General features: G+C 33.7%; 1 protein-coding gene across 1 annotated transcript in view; it reads left to right on the top strand.

Moving 5' to 3' along the window:
- LOC128174257 (receptor-type tyrosine-protein phosphatase zeta-like) overlaps nt 1–17666 on the top strand; it is an 80251-nt gene that overhangs the window by 37833 nt on the left and 24752 nt on the right. Inside the window, exons 3-7 of the mRNA XM_052839852.1 lie at nt 106–351; nt 8757–8891; nt 15173–15304; nt 15587–15724; nt 16865–17002. Coding sequence (XP_052695812.1) covers nt 106–351; nt 8757–8891; nt 15173–15304; nt 15587–15724; nt 16865–17002 — 789 coding nt within the window. The remainder of the gene's footprint in view (nt 1–105; nt 352–8756; nt 8892–15172; nt 15305–15586; nt 15725–16864; nt 17003–17666) is intronic.

Here is a 17666-nt window from a genome sequence, read left to right as displayed (position 1 = left end):
AATTTTATTTGCTTTATATTCTATACATTTTGTTTTATTTTTATCTAAACTGTATTTTACAAAAATCTTATATAGGTAGTTTATTTATTTACTGCTTTTTTTCAGGACCCTACGCATCGTCCTTTCTGGGGTTTTCAGTGTATATATCCAATACAACAGATAAATCACAAGGAATTTTATGTTTCAAGGACAACAACTTTAATAAAAGCACTATCCCTGCTGTGTTCACCACAACATGCCCTGTACATGGTCAATACGTCATATATTACAACGAGAGATTGTCGAATGTCAAATATCCCACAGATTATTCTGCACATGCCGAAAACAATTTATGCGAGGTTGAAGTGTATGGTAAATGCATTGTTTTGTTGTTTTCTTTAGTTTTTTTTTTTTGCTATAACATACACGTAATTGAATACCGTATAACGGCTATTTTTTGAGTGCTGCTAATTTTAACTAATTTTTACGAGTTATATAAATCCGTTAAAATTAAACACGTAAATTTTCACAGAATTAAAAAAACACCGCACGAAAATTTTTACATCGTACGTATGAGAGTAATGTTCATGACCTTCAGCTCAGTCCCTGACGACTGTACATGTACATGTACATGTAGGTATATTTGGGCGTTTTTGGTCAGGTGGTGATAACAGTTCAGATCTTTCAGTCAGTCTTGAGTATTTTTTAAAACTTCGTATAAATCCACGTTAGTAGCTATATGTCTTTTTTGGTTGGGAGAGAAAGAAAGAGAATTTTTTTTATTGAAATGGAGTTATCTTTCTTTTTTTCCCGGTAAATCGAACTGAGACGAGAACATGGTGTACATCAATGATGATACCCAGATAAATAAGAATAAGTATGGTGTATATCACATATGAAATAAAGGTAAACGTATAAAGTAAGGATGTCAACGAGTACCCGGTTAACCGGGTACTCGATCGAACGTCAGAGTATTGAATACTAAAATCGGTACTCGGTTACTCGGATGTATATTTTTTTAATATTTCTAAATTTATTTAATAATGCATTAAAACATCGGTTTTAAAACTCAAAACGTCCATTTCACTTGTACATACAGTTATTAGGATTTCCTACGCCTCTAAATATGCTAAATGACCGTTATTGCCTGTGGCAGTGTTTATATAGTAATTATCGTGACCAAGCACCTGTTACCTAGCTTTTCTCACCTTTGGCTGTCTTCGACCCTTATTTTTTTGGCTTACTTTAATGATTTGTTTTCACTGAACATCGTTGTTCATATAGTCTATTATATAAATTAGATATCACACAGTAGAGAAATTGAACAGACCTAAACTTCAATGGTCTGGAAAGAACTGAAGATTCAAAAAACGTAAAATATCAGCTGTGCGGGTAAACTTGTTTATTCTATACGGGGGGAACGACAGACATGTTAAATCACATTTGTCATAAACATAAGGAGGAATTTCTACAAAAGTGACCTAGTTTTAACAGTTATCAATGTACTTGTTCTTTTTTTTTTTACACTCGATCGGAAAACGTCCGAGTAACCGAGTACTAAAATTTGACCAATTTGACATCCCTAGCTATAAATATAAGGAATCGTTAACAGAAAAACAATTTTCTGATTTGTATATGTATGTGTCAACTGTAACAAAGTCATGGTGATATTTCCCCATTTTACCACATATGATTTACCTTTTACGGACATGTCCAATTCGTTAAAAAAATAACGCGTAAAAATTCAAATTACCCTATTTTATGACACATTCGTAAAAAATTACAGCCGTAAAAATTACCCGTTATAGGTATTATCAAGTCTCCAAAACAAATTTTGAATACTTTTTTTGTTTGTACATTTCTTACATTTTTTCTTTAATTCGTCCATTGCGGATCTCAAAGACGGCAAAATGAAATTATCAAAATTCTAGGATATATAAAATTGCATATCTAGTTGTGTTCCCTGGTTTTATTCATTTAAGCAATATGAGCTGCAATTTTCATGTTTAACATTTTTTTTTTCACGAAAATGTTATTTTCTATTGTCTGTCCCAAGTTATTGCTTCTGCTTCCATCAATTTTTGATGATTTTATTAAAAATACACATACCTGTGAAAGAAATACTATTGAAATCGATGAAAGAAAATATATATACAAGATATCTTCATTGAACAATTATCCCTTTTCACTCATAAAATTTCACAGGAACGAAAACAATTTTCTTAGGGAGATTTATAATTCATAAATCATTCGGAATACACTTGGAATACATTTTGCAATTTTTTAACGTTATCATCTGGGCTTATTAATGGCTGATGTAATGCAAAATCTCCGTAAACTTTCAATTTTTGGATGTGTATTGAAACCTGAAGCGGTAGATGGGGCGTTTCAAAACAGCTAATCTGGACATTAATCTGAACGTAGTTTGAGCACAAAGGTATTACATGTAACTATTATTGAAATATCAAGCAAATAAAGTGGTGGAAGCAAAAACTCGGGATAGAGTATAGTTAAAATTCAAAACATATCATGGCTTGTAAATTTCTGTTATCCATATTTTTGTACGAAAAGGCGTTGAGAGGCTTTAATTGGAACAAAATTGAATTGTCGTCCTGTACAAAAATTGATTTGCTATATATTCTTTAGAAGAGAAATTGTTCTTTTTGTAAAAATTAATGATTTGATTTATAAAAAATACAGCTCATATTGCTTTACAAATTGGAAGGGACAAAGAGATGAAGGATCTAACACAGCATGCTATGGGAGAAATCGAAGACTCTATTGCAAATGATTATAACTTAAACACGGTTAGAGATAATAAGATATGGTCGTCAGAATCATAATGACTGTTACATGCAATGTTTGGAGTAATTCAATCTGACCCGTAGGGTCATCCCAGCTCCCTTGAAAATGTTAATGACCAATATTTCAAAACATGTTAAGATCCCTACCCCTAAACCACACACACATATATATATATATATATATATATATATATATATATATATATATATATATATATATATATATATATATATATATATATATATATATATTTGTTCCTTGTCATGGCGCATAAAATGGTATGTAAATAGGTTATCAGCCCCGATGGTGATTTTAACCCTCCAGAACAGGAAGTGCCCAAATATTTTAAACACTAAACCCACTCTTAACTATATATATATTATTGTTCCTTCTGTCAAGGGGCATCAAATGGTTTGTACGAAGGTCAATAAGAAATTCAAGGACATTCCCCATAGCTGTTTTACCTAACGTCATATAATTACTGAATCTGGAAGCCACAATTAAACAATCATTTCAAAGAATTTGAACTTAACAAAATCGTATATTAGACAATAATTTCAAAGAATTTGAACTGAACAAAATCGTATATTCCTTTATATATAAGAATTATTAAGAAATTAATCTAGCAAAAATGTCGGCAAGGGTCAAAATTTGTGTTTTGTAAACAATTAACCATATAGTGTGGTAAGTAATATCTCTATAAACTAGGTTTAAAGCTGACATGAATTCATAAAAGAATTTAATCGACATATTACTTTCGATTGCTCCTCTACTGCCACAGGGATATATATACCGGTTGAGAAATTTACGGTCGGTTGCTTCCGATCGAGGCAATCGGGTTGCACGGACTTCTTAATGCATGAACTACACATTGTAGTAAAATGTTTGTAATAAAGAATAAAGGAACTACAACCAATAATACAAAAAAATATTTATTATTTGAAAGAATGTCCAAGGTAACTGTTGATCTGTCTCCGTTACAGAAAGTTTTTAACCAGTTTATTCGTTTCATGATTTATTGAATAAAGCAGGTAAAAAGCTACAAAAGAACAAAAATCGCATTTAAACAGTAGTCTTATAAATTCACGAAAGTACTGTTGATGACAAGAATGCCGTTCCATACATAAAAAAAATGGGAAATACTTGGATTAGAAAAACTGACAAATCCTACTTCAACTTTGACATATGTGTAATTCTTAACATTCTGACAGTCTAATATGGTGAACTATATGGGAACAATACTCAAAACTGCACAAGGAAATACTATATCCTAGTAATATATTGACATCATTGCTGACCGTTAATTTCATGATAAGTAAAGTTTACAAAGAAAAAACTATCATTTAAGGTATTCATAAGCTTAAACAACTGAGTAGCACATATAAAACAACAAAAACATACATTGTAGTGGTCCACAAGCTTCAAAATGGAACGTTTCTTGTTCAGTGTGTTGACACGTGATGCATCAAAAAACAAGGGAGATAATTCTAGCTCGCATGTATGGAGCGCAATTTATGTGATAAATGAATTCCACTACATTATTTTGTACATATAGTTCTGCCTCACTTTAAGTGTGTTGTTCAAACAGAGTGCATTAAGTCTGTATCTTTTTTAAAACCCCGACAACAATACAAGTAACAACGTAACATCGTTTCCATCGGTTTCTACAAAAACGCCCGTTAATTGCGTGGACCCTGAGGTCCACGCAGAAAATATATAAGCGAGGTTAAACCGGATGCTATGGGGGAAAATTCAGCCTGCGCAAGAGCTAGCTTGGTTTCTGTGCGTAATGGGTAGCTCAGGGAACCAGGCTAGCACAAGTTTATCTGAAACGGGATCGGGATTCCGTGCCATATGACACATATAAGTTTAAAGGCGCTGTAATTGTAAAGTTGTCGGTAAACGGTATAGACAAGGTATTCCTTTTAAAGAAATGATTGGCATGTGGTATGAACTATCAGTATTATGAAATAAGTTAATGTTATGCCGAAACTACAACATGCATCAAATAGCATAATTTGCAATGTTTTGTTGTTTTCCGAATACACATGTAACTTAACTTTACATTTATAGTAGGCGAGACTAGAGAACTTCTCGATTAAATTTTTTAAGCATTTAAGTATGATTGAATAATTATGTCACTATAAAAGTTTAAATCTCAAGAAAAATGCATCAAAATGTGAATTTTTTTAATTTACACAAAGCTGTCACTGCATAGTTAATAAAGTAAAGCGAATCGTAATGTGTGTACAAATAGCAGAATTCACCGAATGCCTGATACCATACATGCAAACTTCATTCATAGATAAATCATTATTATATATTAGAAGTATGAATCCTTTAAATTCTGAGATAAAAAGTCAGGGCTATACATGCATGTATACGCAATACAACGTACACATTAAGTGGTTAAAAGCAGAGGGCTAGATTCTGTTGAATCTCTGATAATTTTAAGGCTTTCACGTTTTCGTTGGAAACACATGCAAATGGTCCACGTATTGTAGTCTTTTTTTAAAGGACAGCAACTTGTTGTGATCATTGACATTTCTCAATCTGCCATACTGTAGGGTTTGCCCATGCGCGTTGTTTTAACATACACACGAAAACGTTCTGCAATTATCGAGAATTTTTGAAATATGTGTGCTTGGATTTTAGCCTGCCTTGTTTTGTCGTCCATTGAATATTCCTTACCAGTGCGGTGGTTGTCATTTTTTTGTTCAAAACGCGTTTCAACATGTCGTTTTGCCCAATATATTGTGTTCGTGTGTATGAAATACCTGAATGCGGTGAAGCATGAATAGTGCTTTTGTTCAGGGGGTGTGTAGCAAAGAGCAGAACAGTAGAAATTGACAACTAATATGGCGGTCGTAGATGATAAAAGAAAAATAATGCGTAATAATGAATTCATGTCAGCTTTAAAACCAAAATAATATTGAAACCCCAAATTAAATGCTGTCTTTATATTCTATGTACCAAATAATGACGTGATATACTGCTTTGTTGAACGAAAATCAGTTACTAAAGACAGATAGTTCTCTAAAAAGTTGAATTAAGATGTTGACGCTGCCGGACGCCATGGCGCAACGAGAATTACACACAAAACGAATTTAACTCGGAAAACGCCCATACAAATTATCAAAGTGCTCAATGGTGCAAATTTGAGTATTACACTTTTGGTGGGCGGTTATTGTATGTTTGGCGTCAAACACTCGAAATATAAAATCATATCTCTAAATATTTGGTAAAAATATTTAATAACGTCATCTGACGTTCGGAGTTTTCTGTAAACTATATGTAAGACACATGGATAAACAATTAAGATCTATTTTATGATTCTCGAGAAAATAAGATGTGAAGTGGTATAGTGCCATTTTGAGAGTATATATATTAAGAGAGAGTATTTCTAAAAACTTTGCATGACGCCATGTTTCAAACGTCAGCGTGCTCAGTGATGACATAACATGTTTTTTTTAAGTGGGTAACAAAAGATCCGTTTTATAAATTGAACCAAAACTTTCTATAACAATAAAAAAAAATTAGTGCATAGATTTATATATGTTATGGCTTTTGGGAAAAATATATTAAATAAAACCACTTTGTCTTTATATTTTTTGATTGACCATCGTAGTGGATGATCTCCATTGATGGTCCTGGCCTCCTTAGAACATAAAGTGCACAAATATCTTGAAAACGGTTGAGATCCTTACACCTATACCATATGTATATTTTTGCACCTTGTGTCATGTAGGTTCATCTGAGAAACAGCAAATGACTATTGAGAGGAATATGAAAAATACAAAAATTGAAAAAAATCAAGTATGATTTAAAAAAATGAAATTTTATGTGTAAGTCTCTGATATATGCAATTCATAAGTTTATGTTTTATCAATTATCGATAGGTTTCCCTTTAAAACAATAAATATTAATAATTATTTCAATACAAATACAGAAAGAATAAAACCCAATGGTAACGGTTTATAGGCAACTGCAACATGTACTAAACGTATATTCAACAGTGATAAACTTATAATGGATTGTATCTGTTTTAAGCGACATCGTCACGATTTCCACATATTTTATATATCATATGAAAAGAAAAACTTTTTAAAGAATAACAGTGTTCAAAAGTAAATAAATCAAATTAAACCGAAAAAAAAAAAACTAGAATTAAGCGTTGGGCCAAAACGAAAATATTGAATTTTTCTCCCGCTTCATAGCCACGCAAGCGCAAGTGAATGTAAATACAGCAGTGTGGCATTCATCAAAAGCCACACGTCTCTCATTGAAACTTGATATTTTTAATAACTATACAATTATTAAGATGCATCTGCTATTAATGCCTATTTCTTACAACAGTCATTAAATAGTTTCAAATTCTTTTTACAGTGAGTCAATCCCATTATAACTATTTTTAGACAGAAACCGCAATCAAGTGGCAATGAACCATTGTCAAAAACAACTCGGTTTGTTTACTTTTGCAATGTCCGACTTGTTAATTGATAGGTAACGACTTTTGGTGCGTGAAACCTTCACTATGATACAATTTCATGTAGTTCTTTTTGTGTCCGTTTTTATTATCGAAAAGTAAAACATCTATGTTGGGTAAAAGGATAACCTAATATTCAGCAAAACGAAAAAGTAAGTCTGAAATCGTCATAATTGTTTTCAATCAGCGTAAAATAAATAAAGTGCTGGGTTTTTTAAAATGTAAATTACGACATTAAATTTCTCTTCTGCACATTAAACATAGGAAGGAGAATATTTATGTACTTGATGGAATTGATTCCGTTAAAAATCAATTGATTCCTATATACAAATAAAACCATTCCATTTATTAAGGTGATAAGTATCCTAGAAATATAGCAGAGATGAATAGTTATTTTTAAATCAAAATGTTCATATACAATCGTCCTTGTCATTTGGTAAAACTTATATAGTGTTATCGATTTAATCAGATACATAAAGTTGGTTATTAGTATTAATTGATATATTTTTTCATTTAAAAAAAAAAAATAAAGGAATACGTATCATTGTATGCATTATAGTTTTGCTTAATGTTTGAAATTTGTTTGGATCTAGATCAATAATGTATCTAGTCCCACAAGAAAACAATCGAACGAATCAAGCTTTTCACCCATGAAATGAAATTGTTTGTTGTAGACTCAACAAAACGATTATAATACAATGCAAACCCATTGACAGGTTTTTTTCTTCCGAATATTACTGAACATAATGTTTTGAGCAAAAAAGCAAAAATTCAGTTTTTATTTCCTGATGCATGGTATGCATAAATTATTTTTTTTCAAATGTATAAAATAAAGGTAGGTGTGTCAAATAAATTGAAATATGAAGAGAGCCTACAGTCTGTCCCAAAATATTTATGCTGCACATTTGGACGATTTTCAATAAAAATACACATACATTTAAAAGAAGAGCAATTGAAATCGTTAAAAAGGAAAATTTCAAGGACAACGCCATTCACGCATTATCGTGTTTTCCTCTTAAAAATTCACAAGAAAGAAAACAGTTTCTTAAGGAGATTAATAAAGGGTTATCTTTTCCCTACTCGGTAGTCACCTGGGATACCTAGCACGATTTTTCAGCGTTACCATCTGGGTGCCCTTATCTCTTATGCAATGGAAAATCCCCGTAGACTTTTTATTTTTAGCCTTGTAGTGAAACCCGACACACTAGATGCGTTTCTAAAGGAAATCTTTGTATATTTTCTCATACTATTGAATGAACATCGTCTGAACCAAGAGGTATTTATAAATATCGAAAAATATGCGGCAAAAATATCTTGAGAAAGACTATACATATTTAAGTCCATAAGAGTTCAAGAGCAATGTTTTGTAATAAAAAAAAAGAAGATATATATATTAGATAATACAAATCCATTTTTGAACGTTTTATATAAAACGGTTATTTCAATAAAAGACGATTAACTTACATTTGCAATGACTTTTTAAAAGGATGTCCTGCTATTGGATATTACGGAACTAATTGTTCCCTTCCATGTCCAGACGCTACCTGTCAGTACTGTCACATAGAGACGGGCACCTGTCAGGGCTGTAAACCTGGGTACCAAGGTCACCGCTGTGAATTAGGTAATTCATTGATTTCTCGAAATTAACGACGGCTTTTCATTGTAATGTATTTATAATTTTAAAGGATAATAGTTTTTTAATGGGCCTGGTCACATTTTTTTTCAAAATTTATTTTTTCTTGATTTAATGTTTATAATAGTGCTTAAGTAAGGCATTTCTAATATACATGTGTATATAGAAACGTCGAGTGTCATTCGTCTAGTTATAAGAGATACAGAGCTCACAATTCGTTGCTATGTAAACAAGGCTTAGGTCATGTTTTATGTACATTCTGAATCTTCCAAGTTTACACTTAAAATGATTATGATAAATGCTAGAAACTGTTTTTTAGCTCACCAGAGCTAAAGGCTCAAGTGACTTTTCTGATCACAATTTGTCCGTTGTCTATCGTTGTCGTCGTTGTTGTCTTCGTCGTTGTAAACTTTTCACATGTTTATCTTCTTCTCAAGAACCACTGGGCAGATTTCAACCAATTTTGGCACAAAGCACCACTAGGTAAAAGCCCTGTCACACCAAGCTGCGTCCCCACGACGTGTTCACGGCGTTGTAAAATTCATGGAATCGCCGTAGAATTGCAAGGAGAATAAAAAAAATGTACAGGTTTATTTGAAAATTTTACAAGTGGAGTCGTCACGGCGTCCTGACGGCGACCGAGGCGTTCTTACGGAGTTCCCACGGCGTGTAACTGCGTCTTCACGGAGTTCTACTTGGCTACTAACTGCGCTCTCGCTGAGTCTCCGCCGCGCGCTCATGGCATGCTAGGGGATTTTACCGGGCGTCCACGGCGTGCTCTGTGCGCTGACTGCGTGAACAAGACGTTCGTTACTTCTTGGTAGGTTAATATTAATTTGTACAATTGTATGGGAAACAAACAAGAATTTACAATAAGTAAACAAATGATTAAAAAATTGTTTTGATTTTATGAAAAGGTACATTGTAATTGAAACAAAGTTACTTCTAAACAATTTGTTAAGGACTAGGATTAAACTCTTACTAGTCAGGTCTACAAAAAAGATCCGTTATTAGTTGATTTGAAAACATCAGAACCAAATGGCATGAATCCCATCTACCTACGTCCATTGATAGGTTGGAATATTAGCAAATGCTACTTTTTACATAGTCATCTACATCCAGTTTGATAATTATTACATCGCCTGCTATTGTTCAACAGCCATTTTTCGAGTTTTCGTGGTCTTGATGACAACGCACTAGAAACGCCGTGGGAGCGCGGTATAAACGCAGAAGAAACGTCCCGAGAGCGCGATGAACGCATCAACAGCTCTTTGGGGTCGCTGTGTGAACGCAGCCAAATGGAAAACAACTTGTTCAAACGATGTGGATGCGCAGTGAGAGCGCAATAGAGACGCAGTGAAATCCTAAAGGACTCCTTGAGGTCTCAGTGCAAGCGCAATTGACTTACATGTATCACTGCGTCTACACTGCGATTAGCTGCGTTCCTGGAGCGCGCCGACAGAGCTCTCGTGGCGCTGTTGGAGATCTAACGGCGCTGTCACGGCGATCTCACTACGCTCCTATGGCGTGTTCATCAGAACGCCGAGCCACAGCACGTACTTTGTGCATGTTCAAAGTACGCGCCGTCGCATGGCGTTTTTCAATGTTCAAGGCGACCCAGCACGACGGACGAAGACGCCATTGCGTTTTTACGGCGCTGTTGGAGACTCAATTGCGTTCACCTTGGCGTTTTACACTATTAAAGGAAGCAGCGGGGTCGCCTTGAGGACGCAGCTCCGGTGTGACAGGGTATAAAAGGGGATTCAAGTTTGTTCAAATGAAGGGCCACGCCCTCTTTAAAGGGGAGATAATTGAGAAATATTGAAAATTTGTTGGTATTTTTTAAAAAAATCTTCTACTTAACAACAATTCGGCCTGGAAAGCTGAAACTTGTATGGAGGTATCCTCAGGTAGTGTAGATTAAAGATATGAAGGCCACAAGAGAGGGATCAAGTTTTACATAGGAATATATAGAGAAAATCTTTAAAAATCTTCTTCTCAAAAACTATTAGGCAAGAAAAGCCCAAATTAAAATTGAAGTATCCTCCGGTAATGTAGATTCAAGTTTGTTCAAATCATGGTTTTTGGGGTAGGGTGGGGCCACAATAGGAGAATCATGTTTTACAAAGGAATATATATAGAAAAAATCTTTAAAAATCTTCTTCTCAAAAACTATTAGGCCATAAAAGCTTAAATTAAAACTGAAGCATCCTCAGGTAATGCAGATTTAAGTTTGTTCAAATCATGGTCCCCGGGGGTAGGGTGGGGCCACAATTGGGGGATCAAGTTTTACATGGGAATATTTAGAGAAAATCTTTAATAATCTTCTTCTCAAAAACTATTAGGCAAGAAACGCTCCAATTAAAATGGAAGCATCCTCAGGTAGTGTAGATTCAAGTTTGTTCAAATCATAGCCCTTGGGGGTAGGGTGGGGCCACAATAGGGGGGGTCAAGTTTTACATAGGAATATAAAGAGAAAATCATTAAAAATCTTCACAAAAACTATTAGGCCAGAAAAGCTCAAATTAAAATTGAAGCATCCTCAGGTAGTGTAAATTCAAGTTTGTTCAAATCATGGTCCCCGGGGTTAGGGTGGGGCCACCATTGGGGGATAAATTTTATACAGGAATGTTTAGAGAAAATCTTTTTAAAAAAATTCTATTAAAATCTATTTGGCCAATAAAGCTCAAATTAGCGTGTAACCATCCTTAGATAATGTAGAATCAAGTTTATTCAAATCATGGTCCCTGGGGTAGTGCGGGGCCACAATGGGGGATAAATTTTTATATGTATAGAAAATCTTCCTCTCAAAACTATTAGGCCAGAAAAGCCCAAATTTGAGTGGAAGCATCCCCAGATCGTATAAATTCAAGTTTGTTTAAATAATAGTCCAGGGGTAGGGTGAGGCCACAATGGAGGACGAATTTTTACATAGGAATATATAGAGAAAATCTTTAAAAATCTTCTTTTTAAAGACTCTTTGGCCAAAAAAAGCTTAAACTTATGTAGAGGCATCTTCGGGTAGTGTAAATTCAAGTTTGCAAAATCACAGTCCCTAGTGGTAGAACGGGGCCGTGATGGCGGTTTCAATTTTTACTTAGGGATGTATAGAGAAAATCTTTAAAAATATTCTGGGAAAGTTTTCGGTCCAAAACTCAGTACTTAGTGTAAAAACACAGGTTATGCAGATTTAAGTTTAATGAAACCATGATTCCCTAAAGAAAAGTGGGGCCACAGAATGGGGGGGGGGGGGGCATATAGGAATAGAGAAAAATCTTTCTACAAGTACAACAACAAAAGGGGCTTTGTATTAACCAAAAAAAAGAGGTGGATAAAAATTGGCAGATTTTCACTTTTTTAGCAAGATCTACTGTACTTAATTGTCAAGATATGTTGAAACTGTGATGCTAATTTGATCAGAATTAAGGCAATTGTTGCTCAGGTGAGCGATGTGGCCCCTGGTCCTCTTGTTTTCTAACTATCAAAACTAATCAGCAGATAGACAAATCAATATAACGAGGCCGGGTCTTATTTGTTCTGCCCTAGAATTTTTTATGAATTTTTTTTTACATGAATTTCTACTGATATACATGTAATCATTATTTTAAGATAAAGAAATAAGACATTTACCACACCGTTTGCTTAAGGGGTCATCTCAAAGTTTGTTCATTTTTATCATAGGACCCTTTGGGATTTTGCTTGAAATGTATCAATTTTGCACATTTTTTTTAACTTCTGCCGTAGATATGTTTTTCTCTTCTACATATTAAAGTTATTGCTAAAATGCATCAAATGGAAAAAAAGAACCCTTTTACCTCCTGGTCTGTTCCAGGGGTCTTATCAAAGTTGTTTTTTGTATGCCAAATTTCCCAGATTTGTCAGATAATGGCTATTTTTTTATTTGCCAAAGGCGGAAATTGTGATCTTAATAGTATTATGAAAACATTCAGACATATTTAAGTAATAAATAAATATATAACATCACATATTAAGGGTCATTAATATAAAATGCATGGTTACTGTCTTGAAATTTTATAAGCTATATTTAGGCGGGTTAAGAAAACGAGGCAGAGGGCTAGGCTCGGTGAACCCTCTTCACGTTTTCGACCCGAGCCCAAATATCGCTTATACTTTGGAAACATTCATATTTATTTTCACAATTAAAAATATCAATTTTACGCGTCAAACGAGCTATTTTTAACAAATTTCGCTGAAAATCTGCAGTTGAAACTATCACGCCATGGTGTCAACCGGGCAAAAAGATGACGTCACAATACAAATGAAACGCTGCGTACTCGATCTGTACTCGGCCTCATTAAAAGAACTTGTTAACGTTAAATTGAACCAATGTTAACAAAAACATGGCACGAGTCTTGTTTACATAACACACAATTGTTCGCCCCGTATGTTGCTTATAACTTTGAAACTGACACTCTAATGTTGGTTGATCATTAGAAATGCCTTACTAAAGTATTGTTAACAATATAAAAATAGACATCAACTTTGATCAAAATCATGACCATGTCCTTTTAACACTATTGGCATCACCGTTCCTTTTGATATAGATATGATAATAGATATTTAAAGGATGTAAGGCAGAAAAAAGAACAGATAACAGATCAATGACTGATGACTGATTGATTGACAATGACTGATTGATAAATCGATGGATCGATCACGATAGATAGATAGATAAATTATATATATATATATATATATATATATATATATATATATATATATATATATATATATATATATATATATATATATATATATATATATTCGAACCCCAGACGGGGCGGAGGTGGAGCTCCAATATAGTGAATTTCCATGTGCTCTATGTATATCTCTATCATTCACTATGGGCTGGTATACGTCAATTTGAGACTTATTGCAATGTTTATACTTACTATATGTATATATTATTATATATGCAATGTGTATCCTCTCAAATTGTCGTTTAACTGTATTCCGCCAGTATCACAAACGACCGGGTAGTGAGCAGCCTGCTAGGTTTCGTTAGTCGTTGAAAGCAAGATTTGTTTGTGTTGCCTAGATGGCTAGCGCGGTGGCCGCTCACTGCTCGGAGAGTGGGTTCCAGAGGTTGTGCGTTCAAACTTCGGCCGGGGCGGAGGTGGAGCTCCTATATAGTGAATTTCCCTGTGCTTTATGTAAATCTATATCATTCACTTTGGGTAGGTATATATGTTAATTTGAGAGTTATTGAAATGTTTGGGCACACACTTTATATATATATAAATTTATCTCATACGATGATGTATATTACCGGTGTGATAAACCTTTGCTATATCAAACGGTTGATGCTTTATCAAATACTTCCGGTCCAAACTATTTTTGACACATCACCTCGCTTCAACGCTTTAGTGACTTATTTTCGAAGATTTGCTAAAGTACTTTCAACATTACTATATCTACTACAAAAATTGATTTAAAATGGATTTTGTCAAAGACTTAAATTACAAATATGAAGGCAAACACATAACTGCGTAGCATAGGCGTCGGAACCCGGGCTATTGGGGGGGGGGGGGGGCGGCCTTTTTTCTTGTTTGTCAAGATTTTTGATAAGTTTAGTCCCCTTCAAACTTTCAGTTTGCTTTGTGTAGTGTATAACACTGCAAATCACGTTAACTATCAAGGAGTTCATTGGGACGACGCGATGAAAAAAGAGCGCTCTGGTTGTGTTTATATACAAGAACTTACCAAAATAATGTTTCATAAGACTTTGATCTCACCACCAGTAAGCATACTTATTCACTATTTTCAATCTCGAATCATTAAGCTGTTATTTGTGTTATAAAATATGAACAACTCGTTCGAGTCAATTCAAACTAACGAGCATTACCAACTTTGTGTATGTCAACAAACTTGATCATTCAAGTCTTCTGATCAGTATTTCCATTTAATCATTGACAAATGAATAAGCTCTAAGAAAAATTATTTAGAGTTAAAAAATAATTTCAAGGTTTATTTCAGTGAAACTTTACATCAAAACAGTTAGATTTATCTCAGAAACTAACTCGTTAAAATGGTTATATTGGCTCGGCAAGCCTCGCGAATATATACACCATTTCAACTCGTTGGATAAAGCAAATATAAAATCACACAATATAGATATTCTCTCTCTCTCTCTCTCTCTCCCTCTCTCTCTCTCTCTCTCTCTCTCTATATATATATATATATATATATATATATGAAAGAGAGATGGATGATTAATAGATTCATTCAGTATGTTGTGTTTTCCATAGTCTGCCCGCGTGGATTCTTTGGACAAAATTGTATCAACAAATGCAACGACACATGTAACGGATGTAACACTGAAAATGGTTTGTGTGAATTTGGGTGTCTTCCAGGCTGGAAGGGAGACAGTTGTCATAAAGGTTATAACAATTTGTTTTATAAAATTAAATACAGGTTTCCATATTAAGACGTAAATTCTTTGCACCGCGTTGTTTAGGTGACACGTTAATCAATTAAGATAATAATTGTTTTAAAGTCAATGACAATGTACACGCATTCATTTTAACAACATATTCTTTTTTCTACATACATTTGGAATTATAATACGATTACGCTTTGAAAATTGAAATAAGAATGACTGTTCCAAAAAGTTTTAAAAAATTATATTCCGGATAATTTAAAAGAAAATTCTTTTTCAATAGCATGTTCTACAGGATCGTATGGTATTGAATGCAATGAAACATGTGGGAACTGTAGTGATGTAGAGCAGTGCAGCAATACAAATGGGTCGTGTTTAACTGGATGTGATGATGGTTACCAAGGGGACTTGTGTAAAACACGTCTGTATATTTTCACTAAAATCTATACTACTATATTAAAATATCAGCGAAGATATATGTCATTATTCTCTGAAAGTCACTAGTTTATTTTTACTCGGACATTTACCGGTCCAGGGCACCCGATGGGTTTTTCCATATGACAACAACAGTACCTCGACAAATGGAGAAATATTCGCACAGATTTTTTTAAAATCTTACAAAAATAAACTGGCGACACGAGAGAATAAAGACGTATATCTCCGCTATGTTAAGACTTTTGATTTTGTTTTCTGATAATTTATGGAAAAAAAATACCAGCTTTTGAACTAAGTCAGTTTTGGCAAAATATTGCATATTGGGTACCCTCATTATACACATAACTCATACAGTTTTCAAGATAGGAAGTTGTTCTTTTAAAATAAATTGTATAGATATATCAGAGGTGTGCATATTGCTAGGATTTTGATTTCTGATAATTTATGAAAAAAATACCAGCTTTTGAACTAAGTATTTTTTTTGGCAAAATATTGCATACAGGATACTCCATTTTACTGGATACGCTAGCTGGTGTTTATCAATTCAGGGTTGACATGGATTATTGATACACTTAACATAAAAGTAAACCCGGTTTGCTGTCACATTTACAGCTTTTCACTTGTTTTATGTTGAAGAGATGAAATCAATTTAAGGTGGATCACCATGTCTTAAAATATATTCTCAAGTCAGTAGAACATTTCATAATTATTATAGATATCAAAATGGATAAGAAGTATTTAAGTCAATTAGGCGAAAAAATGTGCAATTTTGGATGAAAATTACATCTTCAAAAATTCAATTCACTAAACATTACCCAAAACCTCCAGGCAGGTTGAACGCATGATCTCCGTTTCAGAAGCTCAATGCCTAAACCACTGAGCTTTGATGATATACATCATAAAAGAACGATATAAACAGTTTAACAAAACATTTAGATCACCATCTTGTGACGTACTTGTAGTGTCTTAAAAAGTATAAGTCAACATTTTTTTAATAATATAAACTGTTTCTTGCCCGTTGGTTGTTCATTTTATAAAACATAAACCCAAAACAAAATAAAATTATCCCAACATTAACCCAAAATGTAAAAATGTTGTTAATTAAAGCTATATTTAATTGAAAAAGCGTGCAACAAAGGATCTTATGGTCTAAACTGCAATCAGACATGTGGATATTGTCGGGACTCAAACCAGTGTTCACACATCAATGGGGAATGTTCAGCTGGATGCCTTGCTGGTTTTCAGGGGAAGATTTGCAAAACAGGTAAACATTTTCTCGCATTTAAAATTATGCACCAACCCTTGTCGAGTCATGAGTTATTTGTTTTATGTATCATTTTTTTTCTAGACTTATTTAAAACAAGCAATAGCATCTTTAAAAAAAAATAGAATTCGCATATAAAACCATGAACTTTTTTAAAATTTAGAATCACTATTGTAATTTTCGGTTTTTAACACGCATTGAGAAAATTAGGATTCAAATCGTTTTGCCGAGTTTGAGTCCGCTCAACATAATAAGTGATATTTGTTAAAACTACACTTAAAATGAAAAATCAAGTCAAGTTTCGGTTCTTGAACTGATTTGATAGAATAGATAGATACAGTTTATGAACAAGATTATTATGGTGTGTATCTGGCACTCTATTTATAAAACATTCCTATGTTTGGCATGTTCAACACCAAAATAGTAGTCAGGGGTCGATACATTGTGCACAAACCGACCGGAGACAAGAGAACTATGAATTACACTTGTGCATTCAAAATACTATTATGTCGCGATGACTATTAAATGTACACTCATGAATGATAAAAAGTACAGTAAAACTCGTTTAATACGAACATGGATATTGCGAATTCTCGGACATAGCGAAGTCATCTTGGATCCCCAGCTATGTAGATTTAATGAATTTCTTATACGGTTATAACGA

Source organism: Crassostrea angulata, chromosome 2, assembly GCF_025612915.1.
Source record: "Crassostrea angulata isolate pt1a10 chromosome 2, ASM2561291v2, whole genome shotgun sequence".
NCBI classification, from domain to species: Eukaryota; Metazoa; Mollusca; class Bivalvia; order Ostreida; family Ostreidae; genus Magallana; species Magallana angulata.
This window is presented reverse-complemented; position numbering and strand designations above follow the sequence as displayed.